This window comes from Chiloscyllium plagiosum, unplaced genomic scaffold, assembly GCF_037043375.1.
Source record: "Chiloscyllium plagiosum isolate Xiang-an unplaced genomic scaffold, Cpla_swu_hap1 HiC_scaffold_53X, whole genome shotgun sequence".
NCBI classification, from domain to species: domain Eukaryota; kingdom Metazoa; phylum Chordata; class Chondrichthyes; order Orectolobiformes; family Hemiscylliidae; genus Chiloscyllium; species Chiloscyllium plagiosum.
In genome coordinates this window covers 16734232-16747207 of record NW_028270191.1, presented here as the reverse complement: position 1 = coordinate 16747207, position 12976 = coordinate 16734232, and the positions used below count along the sequence as shown (strand labels likewise).

The 12976-nt window shown below is 43.2% G+C and overlaps 1 protein-coding gene across 3 annotated transcripts in view; it reads right to left on the bottom strand.

Moving 5' to 3' along the window:
* Positions 1-12976, bottom strand: part of LOC148134655 (uncharacterized) — a 268788-nt gene that overhangs the window by 146906 nt on the left and 108906 nt on the right. For 2 of the 3 annotated variants that reach the window (XR_015755778.1, XM_087985633.1), the window contains exons 1-2: positions 8710-8888; positions 5277-5338 (exon numbers count right to left, since the gene is read on the bottom strand). The exons of the other annotated variant lie outside the window; for it this stretch is intronic. Coding sequence is in view for 1 of the 2 variants with exons in the window: in XM_087985633.1 (XP_087841759.1) it covers positions 5277-5338; positions 8710-8713 (66 nt within the window). In the remaining variant the exon portion in view is untranslated. Of the gene's footprint in view, positions 1-5276; positions 5339-8709; positions 8889-12976 lie in introns of those variants that run through there. 3 annotated transcript variants of the gene reach the window in all.

Below are 12976 nucleotides of genomic sequence, written 5' to 3'. Positions count from 1 at the left end.
TGATCAGGTGTACCCGAGAACTCTGTGCGAAGCTAGAGAAGTGATTGCTGGGCCTCTTGCTGAGATATTTGTATCATCGATAGTCACAGGTGAGGTGCCAGAAGACTGGAGGTTGGCAAACATGGTGCCACTGTTTAAGAAGGGCGGTAAAGACAAGCCAGGGAACTATCGACCAGTGAGCCTGACCTCGGTGGTGGGCAGGTTGTTGGAGGGAATCCTGAGGGACAGGATGTACATGTATTTGGAAAGGCAAGGACTGATTTGGGATAGTAAACATGGCTTTGTGCATGGGAAATCATGTCTCACAAACTTGATTGAGTTTTTAGAAGAAGTAACAAAGAGGACTGATGAGGACAGAGTGGTAGATGTGATCTATATGGACTTCAGTAAGGCGTTTGACAAAGTTCCCCATGGGAGACTGGTTAGCAAAGTTAGATCTCATGGAATACAGGGAGAACTAGCCATTTGCATACAGAACTGGCTCAAAGGTAGAAGTCAGAGGGTGGTGGTGGAGGGTTGTTTTTCAGACTAGAGGCCTGTGACCAATGGAGTGCCACAAGGATCGGTGCTGGGCCCTCTACTTTTTGTCATTAGCATAAATGATTTGGATATGAGCATAAGAGGTACAGTTAGTAAGTTTGCAGATGACATCAAAATTGGAGGTGTAGTGGACAGCGAAGAGGGTTACCTCAGATTACAACAGGATCTGGACCAGATGGGCCAATGGGCTGAGAAGTGGCAGATGGAGTTTAATTCAGATAAATGCAAGGTGCTGCATTTTGGGAAAGCAAATCTTAGCAGGACGTATACACTTAATGGTAAGGTCCTAGGGAGTGTTGCTGAACAAAGAGACCTTGGAGTGCAGGTTCATAGCTCCTTGAAAGTGGAGTCGCAGGTTGATAGGATAGTGAAGAATGCGTTTGGTATGCTTTCCTTTATTGGTCAGAGTATTGAGTACAGGAGTTGGGAGGTCATGTTGCGGCTGTACAGGACATTGGTTAGGCCACTGTTGGAATATTGCGTGCAATTCTGGTCTCCTTCCTATCGGAAAGATGTTGTGAAACTTGAAAGGGTTCAGAAAAGATTTACAAGGATGTTGCCAGGGTTGGAGGATCTGACCTACAGGGAGAGGCTGAACAGGCTGGGGCTGTTTTCCCTGGAGAGTCGGAGGCTGAGGGGTGACCTTATAGAGGTTTACAAAATTATGGGGGGCATGGATAGGATAAATAGACAAAGTTTTTTCCCTGGGGTCGGGGAGTCCAGAACTAGAGGGCATAGGTTTAGGGTGAGAGGGGAAAGATATAAAAGAGACCTAAGGGGCAACTTTTTCATGCAGAGGGTGGTACGTGTATGGAATGAGCTGCCAGAGGAAGTGGTGGAGGCTGGTACAATTGCAACATTTAAGAGGCATTTGGATGGGTATATCAATAGGAAGGGTTTGGAGGGATATGGGCCGGGTGCTGGCAGGTGGGACTAGATTGGGTTGGGATGTCTGGTCGGCATGGACGGGTTGGACCGAAGGGTCTGTTTCCATGCAGTACATCTCTATGACTCTATGAACTGAGCCTTCACGTCTCATTCTAACATAAGCCTTCTTCTTCCTCTTGACAAGAGATTCAACTTCTTTCGTAAAGAAAGGACAGTAGTAACATGGATATGAAGGTGGCTGAATAACAGGAAACTGGAGTTGGTATTGAATGGCTGTTTGTCGGCCTGGAGAATGTATACAGTGTGGTTTCCCAGGGATTGGTGTTAGAGTCACTTTTCTTGATCTGTATTAACAACCTCGTCTTTGGTGTAAAGGGTATAATTTAAAAATGTGCAGATGATCTAAAAATGCAAAGTATGGTGACCTGTAAGAAGGATAGTGATAAATTTCAAGAGGTCATAGACAAGTTGGTGAACAAGTGCCAAATGATAGTTAATGCAGAGAAGTCTGAAGTGATTCATTTTGGTAGGAAGAATGAGGACAGGCAATATAAAATAAAGAATACACTTCTAAAGAGAGTGCAGGAGCAGAGGGATGGGAGATATATGTATACAAAGAATTGAAGGCGGTAGGACAGGTTGAGGGAGTGGTTACTATAAGTGTTCAGGATCCTGGACTGTATAAATAGAGACATTGGATTGGATTTCTGCAGCATCAAGTCAACTTCAGAAATCTTTAAAAACGATGGACTGGACACAGATCTATAGGATCCACCTACCAGGCCCGCTGCCAAGGAAAGGCCGTCAGCATTCTCAGAGATCCATCCCACCCTGGCAATGTTTTTCTACAATCTCTACCGTTGGGGAGAAGGTACAGAGGCGTGGACACACGCACCAGCCGATTTCGAAACAGTTTCTACCCTCCTGCTGTTAGAATACTGAATGGACTCTCAAACTCTTAACATTCGCCTGCACCTGTGTTTTTGTTTTTGCCACTTTTTACCTATTATTTACTATCGATGCTACTTAACTCTGTGATCTGTCTGTATTGCTCGCAAGACAAAGCTTTTCACTGTGCCTCAGTACACATGACAATAAATTCAATTCAATTCAATTCAATTCAATTCAGATGCAGAAGTCTCACTTCCATTTCTGGCAGCTTCTATTTTCTTCTGGTAGGGGAAAGGGTCAGGATGTGAATCACACAGGAAGGAAACCCAAACCTGGCAGAGCCATTTGAAATTCGAGGGGAGTTCAAACAGACCCCATTTTCGCTGTTCCAAGAGTGTTAACTCATAGCGTAGGATTTTCATGAATTTATGGAGGAGGCGGAAACAATCTTGAAAGGCAGATAAATTCTGTTGAAATGTTGAAAAGTTATTTAAATTCCCAGCCCTTTCAAAATGAAGAAAAGCAGTCTTCAGCTTTCAATTAGAGTGAAGAGAAAAACAGACTGCTGGGATGAACTGATTGACAGGCCATCTAGCCTAAAAGAAATGATTAGCCATCTGTCCCTGCAATTTGAATAGACTTCATTCTTGACATTTCCCAAGGATTGTTATTAAAGCTGAGCCCATTTTGAACACTTGGTTGAATTTCAAAACTGCAAAAACCACTCTTCATCTCAACAGCAGAGGCTGAGTTCAGTTTTAAGAGGCTGTTAAAGGATTAACTCTCTTGCATGTGTTTAGTAATTAGAATTTTGTTTTCCTAACAGATTGACCATTTGAGGGAATTTTAAATTTTTGAATGGGTTTTATGAATGTAAGTTTCTTTCTTCACTATGAAGTGTGAATGAGTGCAAGTTCTTTTCGTCTGTTAAAAGGGTTTTTTTAATCTCCATAGGGCCGAAGGACCTGTTTCTGTGTTGTATGGCGCCTTGACTCAAATGGCTCTTAAGATCTGCCCATAATAGATTTTAAGTAAGTGGCTATAGAGGTGACATGGTGGGAGTATGAGGGGATCTGGAGATGGAATGGGGGATATTAGAGGACCTGGTGGTTCCATGGGGACATGTGGAGCTACAGAGGTGGCATGAAGGTTATGAGCAGCTATGGAGGGGACATCGAGATATGAGGGAAAATGGGTGGTGGCTGAGAGGTGAAAGCTTTTGGGTCAAACAGCCTTTTAAACAATTGGGACAAAGTCTGAGGGAACAGAGGTGGGCCTTCTAACCAATCTGCTTTAGCAGACACCCAATTTTGCGGCCTCTTCTGATCTGCTCCAAGAGCTTATGGGCCTGATTCAATCACACCAGTCTTCTCAGTCTATGTTACAAGGTCCTTTATATCAAAGTGGGCCTGCTGAGTTGGGAAATATCCTGCTTTGAGCCATCTGCCTCAATAGGAAAATCTGGCCGACAGAGTTAAAAAGCAAGGATCCTTTATAAAATGCTGGCTGAGTTTGAAATGAAAAGATCTTGTCACCATGACAACATGACATTCAATGGTACTTTAGAAAGCCACCAACAGAGTGAAAACAATTTGTGCAGACCTTCAGCTCCTTTTGCTTTGTCCCCAATGCTTTTATTCCTGCCCATCGACCCTGGCCAACAACAAGCATAATACCAAGCATCTCTCCTCACAAACAACTGTGATCACAGCTGGCACCAAACTTAAGGAAGGAAATGACAACATTGAAGAGGATGCAAAAAAGACTACAAGGTGATTCCAGACATTTCGCAGCAAGGATGGAGCCACTGGGGCTGTTCATCTTGGAGAAGAAAAAGTTAAGAGGAGACTTAACGGAAGGATTCAAACTTTGGACAGATTGGACTAGAGAAACCTGTTCGTGTTGGCTGAAGGGTCAAGAACAAGTTTTAAGATGAATGGCAAAAGAACCAAAGGTGACATGAGGAAAACCATTTTTGTGCAGTGAGTGGTTATGATCTGTGGTGCTCTACCAAAGAGTGCAATGGAAGCAGAGTCAATTATAGCTGTCAAAGGGGTAATTGATAATTATCTGAAAAGAAAAAAAATTGCAGGACTACAGGGAAAGGGTTGAGGAGTGGGGACCAATATTCTCTGACAGCTGCTCCTAGAATCGACATGCCAATGCCATGCATTGACTTCCAGTTCCACAAACCGCTGCTGTCCATGGAACTGAGAGGTTGCGCAAACAAAAACAAAATTAGCAGGAACACTGGTGGGGACTGGGTATGTCGCACTTGCAGACAGCCAGCACTGAGACTATGGGTCAGTTAGCTTCCTTCTGTAAATCTTCATTGATTTTACAAAGCATTGCTTTTGCATTTTCAGATTCTGTGTCATGAGGCAATCACTACAGCTCATGCAGAAAAGGCCTTGACTCCTGTGGCCTATTCTAAACTGAAGTGCAGTTTTAAGAACAGTCCATGGTAAAGGGAGGTACTTCTATACTGAGAGCTTCATCTTAGGATCTCCCTCTGTGTTTTAAAAACTGTAGAATCATGAATCAAAATTAGTATCAAAAGAATGTATAACCAATATGTAATCCTGTTTTTCAATTCAATTTCACTTTTGGAAATCTTAAACCTTTTGGCAGAAACATTAGAAATATTCAACAGGTCAGACAGCTACTGTGGAAAAAGAAACAGTTCACATCTCAGGTTGATGACCCTTCATCAGAACTTGACAAACTCTGCAAGGCAAAAGGTGGTAGTAATGGACAAATAAAGATATAAGAGAACAGCCTGGGCAATGGCAGGAAAGTTGCGAGAACATGGCAACATTGAAAAGATCAGATTGCTGATAGTGAGAAAAAAAAAGCTGATGTTTCCTCTGAAAGGGTTTCAGTGCTGAGTTTTGAACCTTCCTAAAGAGTGGCGACTAACTTAGTTCCATGTATTTGCATGTATTTGCTAGACTCACCTCATTTCTGTGCAGTTCCCAATTCTCCCCTCCTTCCTTCAGAAACTCGATGGTGGTAGTTCCTAAAATGGAAAGCAAAGGAATTACCTGGTGGCACTGCTTGCTTCAGTGGGTCTTTGGACAACTCCACTCTCACTACTCAGTTCCCCCATATTCCATGTCCTCTTCCAACCTATGTCCATACAAGCCACCAGCCACACCACATCATCATGGCAAAAGTGAGGACTGCAGATGCTGGAAACTAGAGTCTAGATTAGAGTGGTGCTGGAAAAGTATAGCCGGTCAGGCAGCATCCGAGGAGCAGGAAAATCGACGTTTCAGGCAAAAGCTCTTCATCATTCCTGATAAAGAGCTTTTGCCCAAAACGTCAATTTTCCTGCTCCTTGGATGCTGCCTGACCTGCTGTGCTTTTCCAGCACCACTCTAATCTAGACACCACATCATCATGACTGCTTTCACACACCACTTCAGCCCTTCAGGACTTCATTTGGAACTCATGGATGCTTATGATTTGTGTACTTCTGACAGGTCACTTGGCACACAGGGACATGCACACACATCTCAGCCTATGTGGCTGGCATTGCTTTGGAAGCACAGAGAAAGAGGCAGGCAGCTTGTCAAGATGGGGAGTGGTAGATATATCACATATAGCACAGTGTCACACCCACAGCATGAGCCAGCAGCTTCGACAGCAAACTCACTGAATATGCTGCAACCAAATGGCAATGTCTAAATACCACAGGGGACAAGTCCTTAGTGGAGTGAAGGGCTACCACAAGTCAGTCAAGAAGTTCATCCAATGTCAGTCCAAAGGGTGGGCTTTGGTCAGTCCTGGGGATTTGAGTATGAACTGTCAGAGACTTGACCAGGACAGTTCATGTATTCTTGGGGAAAATGGGAAGTTGGAGTCGATTGTAGCAGCATGACTGAGCCCAACAAGAACAACAGCCTCCAGCAACTGCTGTACAGTCTCCAGAGGGAAAAGCAGCATGTGCAGATCATCCAAGGAGACAGGACAGTGAACCAAACCCTTGAATCTACTGGCTTCATTATCACCGTCACTTGCATTCTCAGGAACCAAGCAAAGATGAGGACTAAGAATACCCCAGGTCATCATCACTGAACTGGATCATCTGCTGGAACAGAATGTCCACTCAGAAGAACCATCCCATCCCATCCCAGTGCCCATTAAGATTACATCTGCCCTGAAATGTTATGTCAGCGGCTTGTTCCAAGGAACAACTGGAGACATTTGGGGCATCTCCCAGGTCATGGTCCAAAATGGATCTGGGCTGTCGGTGTTGCAGTTTCTCCAGATTACACCAGTTTATATCTTTTCTCCACAGTGAGGTGAGTGAAACAACTCAGGCACTGGCACTGTCTAATATCGCTGGCTTCCCCCAGCAGCCAGGCACTATAGACTGCAGGCTTTGAGACCTCAGCTCTATCACTATCCTGCAGCAGTCATCGATGGAAAAGCCTTCCACTCCATCAATATCCAGTTTAACTCTGACCATCCACGCCAAATTCCAGTGTTGTCCACCAGGTATCCTGTAAGCTGCCATGGTGTGAACGCACTGGAGAACTCACAGGTTCCTGTATCATGAAGATGAGATCTTGATGCCAAGACAAATCCAGTGGGCCTTGCGTTTTAGCCCACAAAGAATGTTTGCATCATTAATATTCACAACTGGAGCAGACAAAAGTGGGGTGGAGATGCTGGATGCAGAAGAAATTGGGCATTGAGAGCCATTTGTTGGGTTACAGTGGTGCAGTATCACAGTGTAATAGGTCATTCATGAAATGCTGTGAAGCTGGAATGTAAATATGGCACCAGTGGTGAGACTGTGGCCAAGTGCCATCAAAGGCCAGCACTTCCATCTCTCTTGCTACACGATTCTGGAGTCAGGTGCCATTGAGGTCAGTTGCATAATTAATGAGCTGAAGAGGAAAAAGTTGTTTGACATGGGGCATGGTGGACCGCCCATTGAATCTCATTGAAAACAATCACTGCCAAAACATGGAAGAATTCCGCACATACTCATTTTTTCTCCATAGATGCTGCCTGAGTAATTTCAGTGTTTTCTGTTTATTCTTTAGTGTAGAAATCTTACCTGTCCACTTACTTCTATGTGACATGATCTGGGGGAATGGGTATTTGTTAAGACTGGTAACATTTTCAATGACCAAACCTGACACCTTAATCTAAGAAGCCATTCTGCCCATTCCTATCCAGCTGCTGTTTCATTTTTAGACTTGGTATAAGATGGCAGCTCTAATTAATATCATAAAGGGTACTAACTTAGCCCTTTTTATATGTACCAACTATTGTGCATTCTGGGTATAATTTAATCTAGTGATGAGCTGTGGCTCACTGAATTAGAATTCATGGAGACAAACAGCCTGAAGTAAGCAATTCCTGACTTGAAAGTCTAAAACTGCTCATAAATCGTTAATACACAAGTATTAGTCAGTGAGGGATGTGACAAGACAGCTCACTTTCCCTATGGTTGCCAATAAGCAGTCCATGTATAATTATCATATCCATGTCATAGAAGGGGCCTTAATTGGTAAAATATTAAATCTAATCACACCATTTGATGTTTGATGTTTGTGTTTATTTGATGGATTTGCCAATTTGGGGTTACTATTCATAAAGCAGTGTTCCCCCTTCCTTGTAAATTCAGTTGATGTGTCTCTAAAGCTCAACAAAAGAAACAGTGGGCAGCAGTTTCCAGGGTAACTGCAGTTTGTGAGGGATGGAGCTTCTCCTGTGCTTTGAAATGAAAGGACCATGTCACCATGACAACATGACATTCAATGGTACTTCAGAAAGCCACCAACAGAGTGAAAACAATTTGTGCAGACCTTCAGCTCCTTTTGCTTTGTCCCCAATGCTTTTATTCCTGCCCATCGACCCTGGCCAACAACAAGCATAATACCAAGCATCTCTCCTCACAAACAACTGTGATCACAGCTGGCTCAGCTAAACATAGTAACCTGTCTCCAAATTTATCAGGATTAAATACTTCAAATGGTAATGAAAATCCAAAGGTGGAAATTTCAGCTTGAGAAATTACACTCTGTTTAGGAAGAAGGAGGCACACACACAGTTGCACCCAGAGCAAAATTAGTTTCTCCACGGTGTGCAGTGAAATTTGTTTGTATGGCTAACTGTTAGTTGATAATAATCAGAAACCTTAATCAGATAGAGTCATAGAGATGTACAGCACGCAAACAGACCCTTCGGTCCAACTCGTCCATGCTGACCACATATCCCAACCCAATCTAGTCCCATTTGCCAGCTCAGCCAATTTATTGGGGAAAAGCAATTTAAAGACAATTAAACTCATTTAAATTGGTAACAACAGGTTAGAAAACATTTGAATTGTGTTATAAATGTAGAAAAATCATCTCAAACTGTAGAACTAACCCATGGATGGAAGAGTTAGAGTTCTGGATCCTTTAATTCATGGTCACCTGTCACTTCCACAAGTAGATCTCACATTTTGATGACATGTGTGACTAGGAACGTGGCAGGTAGAGGGATCCAGGAGGTGGTCTTGAAGGATTCTCAGCTCTTGAGCTTGTCCATCCCTGTGTGGATGAGAGTGGAGGCTGTGGGACAGATGAGCAAATTGACCATCGCACCATGATACAGGGAACCATTGAAGAGTGGGCGGATAGAAAACAGAAATGTAGTTGTAATCGGGGATAGTACAGTCAGGGAAATAGACATTATTCTCTGTGGCCAGGATCAAGAGCCCTAAAGGCTATGTTGCCTGCCTGGTTCCCTGGGTTCAGGATGTCTCACCTGGGCTGCAGAGGAACTTGGAGCAGGAGAAGAAAGATCCAGTTGTCGTGGTTTCTGTAGGTAGAGAGAGGAAAGAGCAGCTAAGCTAAAAATCAGAACTGAAAAAGGTAATAATCTCTAGATTACTACCAGAGTCACGAGAAAATTGGCACAGGCTCAACAAGATTGAAGAGGTAAGCGCATGGCTGAAAGATTAGTGTGGAGAAACAGTTCACATGCATGGGACATTGGCACCAGTACCAGGGAAAGGAAGAATCTGTTCTAACGGAAAGGGCTTCACCTGAATCATGCTGGGACCAGAGTCCTGGAAAATTTCATAACTAGGGCTGTAGGTAGGGTGCAAAACTAAATAGTGCAGTAGGGGGTTCTGTTGCATGGAAAATGTTAAAGGGGGCAGTACAGAGGTTTTTAAAGTTTCCAGAACAAGTAATAGGATAGAGTATGGAAAGGATCAGGAATCTAACTTCAGGCACAGAAGGTCAGGGGACAACTATGAGAAGGTGGGCAGTCAACACAGGACTGAGATGTTGTACTTAAATGCACGCAGTGTACAAAACAGGGTAAATGAAATGAACTTTGTTGCACAGACTGAAATTAGCAGGTACAATGTTGTGGATATTACAGAGACATGGCTGCTTGGGGATCAGGGCTGGGAATTAAAATTATCCAAGGCTACACATCCTATCAAAAGGACTAGGAGATGGGTAGAGGGAGTGGGATTGCATTGTTAGAAAGAAACAAAATTAAATTGATAGCCAGAAGTGATGTCAAGTTGGAAGGCGTAGAATCGGCGTGGGTGGAGTTGAGGAACCGCAAAGGAAAACAAAGACCCTGATGGGAGTTGTGTGCAGGCCTCCGAGCAGTAATCAGGATGTGGGGAAGAAAATAAACCAGGGGATAGAAAAGGCCTATATGAAAGATACTATTACAATACTCATAGGGGACTTCAACCTCCAGGTGGACTGGGAATATCCAGTTGAAACAGAATGTCTACGAGATAGTCTTTTGGAGCAGTTTGTGGTACAGCCCACGAGGGAACAGGCAATTCTGGATTTAGTGATGTGAAATGAGGTAGACTTGATTAGGGAGCTTAAGTTGAAGGAACCCCTATGGGGCCATGATCATAATATGATGAATTCACCCTGCAATTTGAAAGGGAGAAGCTGAAATCAGATGGAACACTATTACAATTGAGTACAGGTACAGTAATTACAGAGGCAAGAGGGAGGAGCTGGCCAGAGGTGATTGGAAGGGGAGCCCAACAGGGAAGACGGTGGAGCAGCAATGGCAGGAGTTTCTGGGGGTAATTCAGGAGGCAGAGCAGAAATTCATCAAAGAAGAAGAAACATATTAAGGGGAGAATGAGGCAACCATGCTTGGCAAGGGAAGTCAAGGACAGCATAAAAGCCAAAGAAAAATCATACAATGTGGTGAAGATTAGTGAGAAACCAGAGGATTGGGAAGCCTTTAAAAACCAGCAGAGTATAACTAAAAAAGGGAAGGGGGGGAGAAGATGAAATATGACAGTAACCTAGCTAGTAATATAAAAGATGATTGTAGGAGCTTTTTTAAAAGATATATAAAAGGTAACAGAGAGGTAAGAGTGGGCATTGGACCACTGGAAAATTAGGCTGGAGAAGTAGTAATAGGGCACAAAGAAATGGTGGAGGGACTGAATAGGTATTTTGCATCAGTATTTACAGTAGAAGACACCAGCAGCATACCAGAACTTCAAGGGAGTAAGGGGGCAGAGGTGAGTAGTGGCCATTACTATGGAGAAGGTGCTGGGAAAGCTGAAAGGTCCGAAGGTAAATGAATCACTCGGACCAGACAGACTATGTCCCAGAATTCAGAAGGAGATAGCTGAGGAGATTGTGGAGGCATTGGTGGTGATCTTTCAGGAATCACTGGAGTCAGGGGGGATCCCAGAGGACTGGAAAATGGCTGTAGCCAAACTAAATCAACCTCGCTATCACTGGATTCACAACATTGTGAAATTAAAAATATTCAATTTCCCTAAAATTGGCCTGTTGTTCCTAACCAGACTTTATGAAAAACCGATTTAGGAAACCAAGTCTATAGTTTAAACAAAAAAATAACAATTTATTATTAATACTTAAACCTTAGCAGAGCAAAGTTAAACAACAAGGTCATCCAATTAATGTCTGTGATTTAAACTCAATCTTCTTTATTCATAACCCCATTCTCACACATAGACAGACAGTTAACTTAGAACAGATAAGTTAGAAGAAAATAAGAGAATTCTTATTTGCCAGTTCAATAACTATTTCAATGTTTATGGAATCTTTGAATGATGTGTTGTATTACAGGTACATGGGGTAGTATCTTGCTTGAATTCTGAAATCACCTCAAGGCAGACAGCTTTCAAGCAGGCTCTGAGAAATAGTCACTTATTTCTGATAAACTCTCATTCTTTTCACAGAACATTCAACAATTCTTTAACTGAATATAAAATCACAGAGAGTAAACTCAAAACTAGCTTCCAGTCTAGCAGCTTCCAAGTACACAGTCTTCTGCCACTCCAAAACTCAGTCAAAACCAGTTCAATCTATGGTTTTCACTTTCTTTTTCAACATTCTCTGTGATTGACTTGCCAGTACTAGCCTCCTCTTGATTGACCAATGTCACATCCAACCCTCTGCCAGTCCTTGAGCATAACACATAGAACATAGAACATAGAACAAGGAACGTTGCAGCTCAGTACAGGCCCTTCTGCCCTTGATGTTGCGCTGCCCTGTGAAACCAATCTGAAGCCCATCTAACCTACACTATTCCATTCTCATCCATATGCCTATCCAATGCCCATTTAAATGCCCTTGAAGTTGGCGAGTCTATTACTGTTGCAGGCAGTGCGTTCCACACCCCTACTACTCCCTGAGTAAAGAACTTACCTCTGACATCTGTCCTATATCTATCACCCCTCAATTTGAAGCTATGCCCCCTCACACTAGCCATCACCATCCTCGGAAAAAAGGCTCTCACTGTCCACCCAATCTAGCCCTCTGATTATCTTATATGTCTCAATTAAGTCACCTCTCAACCTCTTCCCTGTAACGAAAACAGCCTCAAGTCCCTCAACCTTTCCTCGTAAGACCTTCCTTCCATACCAGGCAACATCCTAGTAAATCACCTCTGAACCCTGTCCAAAGCTTCCACATTCTTCCTAAAATGTGGTGACCAGAACTGTAGGCAATACTCAAAGTGCGGCTGCAGCAGCGTTTCATACAGCTGCAGCATGACCTCATGGTTATGAAACTCAATCCCTCTACCAATAAAAGCTAACACACCATGTGCCTTCTTAACAGCCTATCAACCTGGGTAGCAACTTTGAGGGATCTATGTACATGGACACTGAGATCTCCCTGCTCATCTACACGACCAAGAATCTTACCATTAGCCCAGTACTCTTTATTCCTGTTGTTCCTTCTAAAATGAACAACCTCACACTTTTACATGCATTAAACTCCATTTGCCACCTCTCAGCCCAGCTCTGCAGCTTATCTATACTCCTCTGTAACCTGCAACATCCTTCGGCACTATCCACAACTCCATCAACCTTAGTGTCATCTGCAAATGTACTGACCCATCCTTCTACATCCTCATCCAGGTTGTTTATAAAATTGACAAATAGCAGTGGACCCAAAACAGATCCTTGCAGTACACCACTAGTAGCTAAACTCCAGGATTAACATTTTCCATTAACCACCACTCTCTGTCTTCTTTCAGCTAGCCAATTTCTGATCCAAACCGCTAAATCGCTCTCAATCCCATGCCTCTGTATTTTGTGCAGTAGCCTACCATGGGGAACCTTAAGAAAAGCCTTACTGAAACCCATAGACACCACACCAACTGCTTTACCCTCATC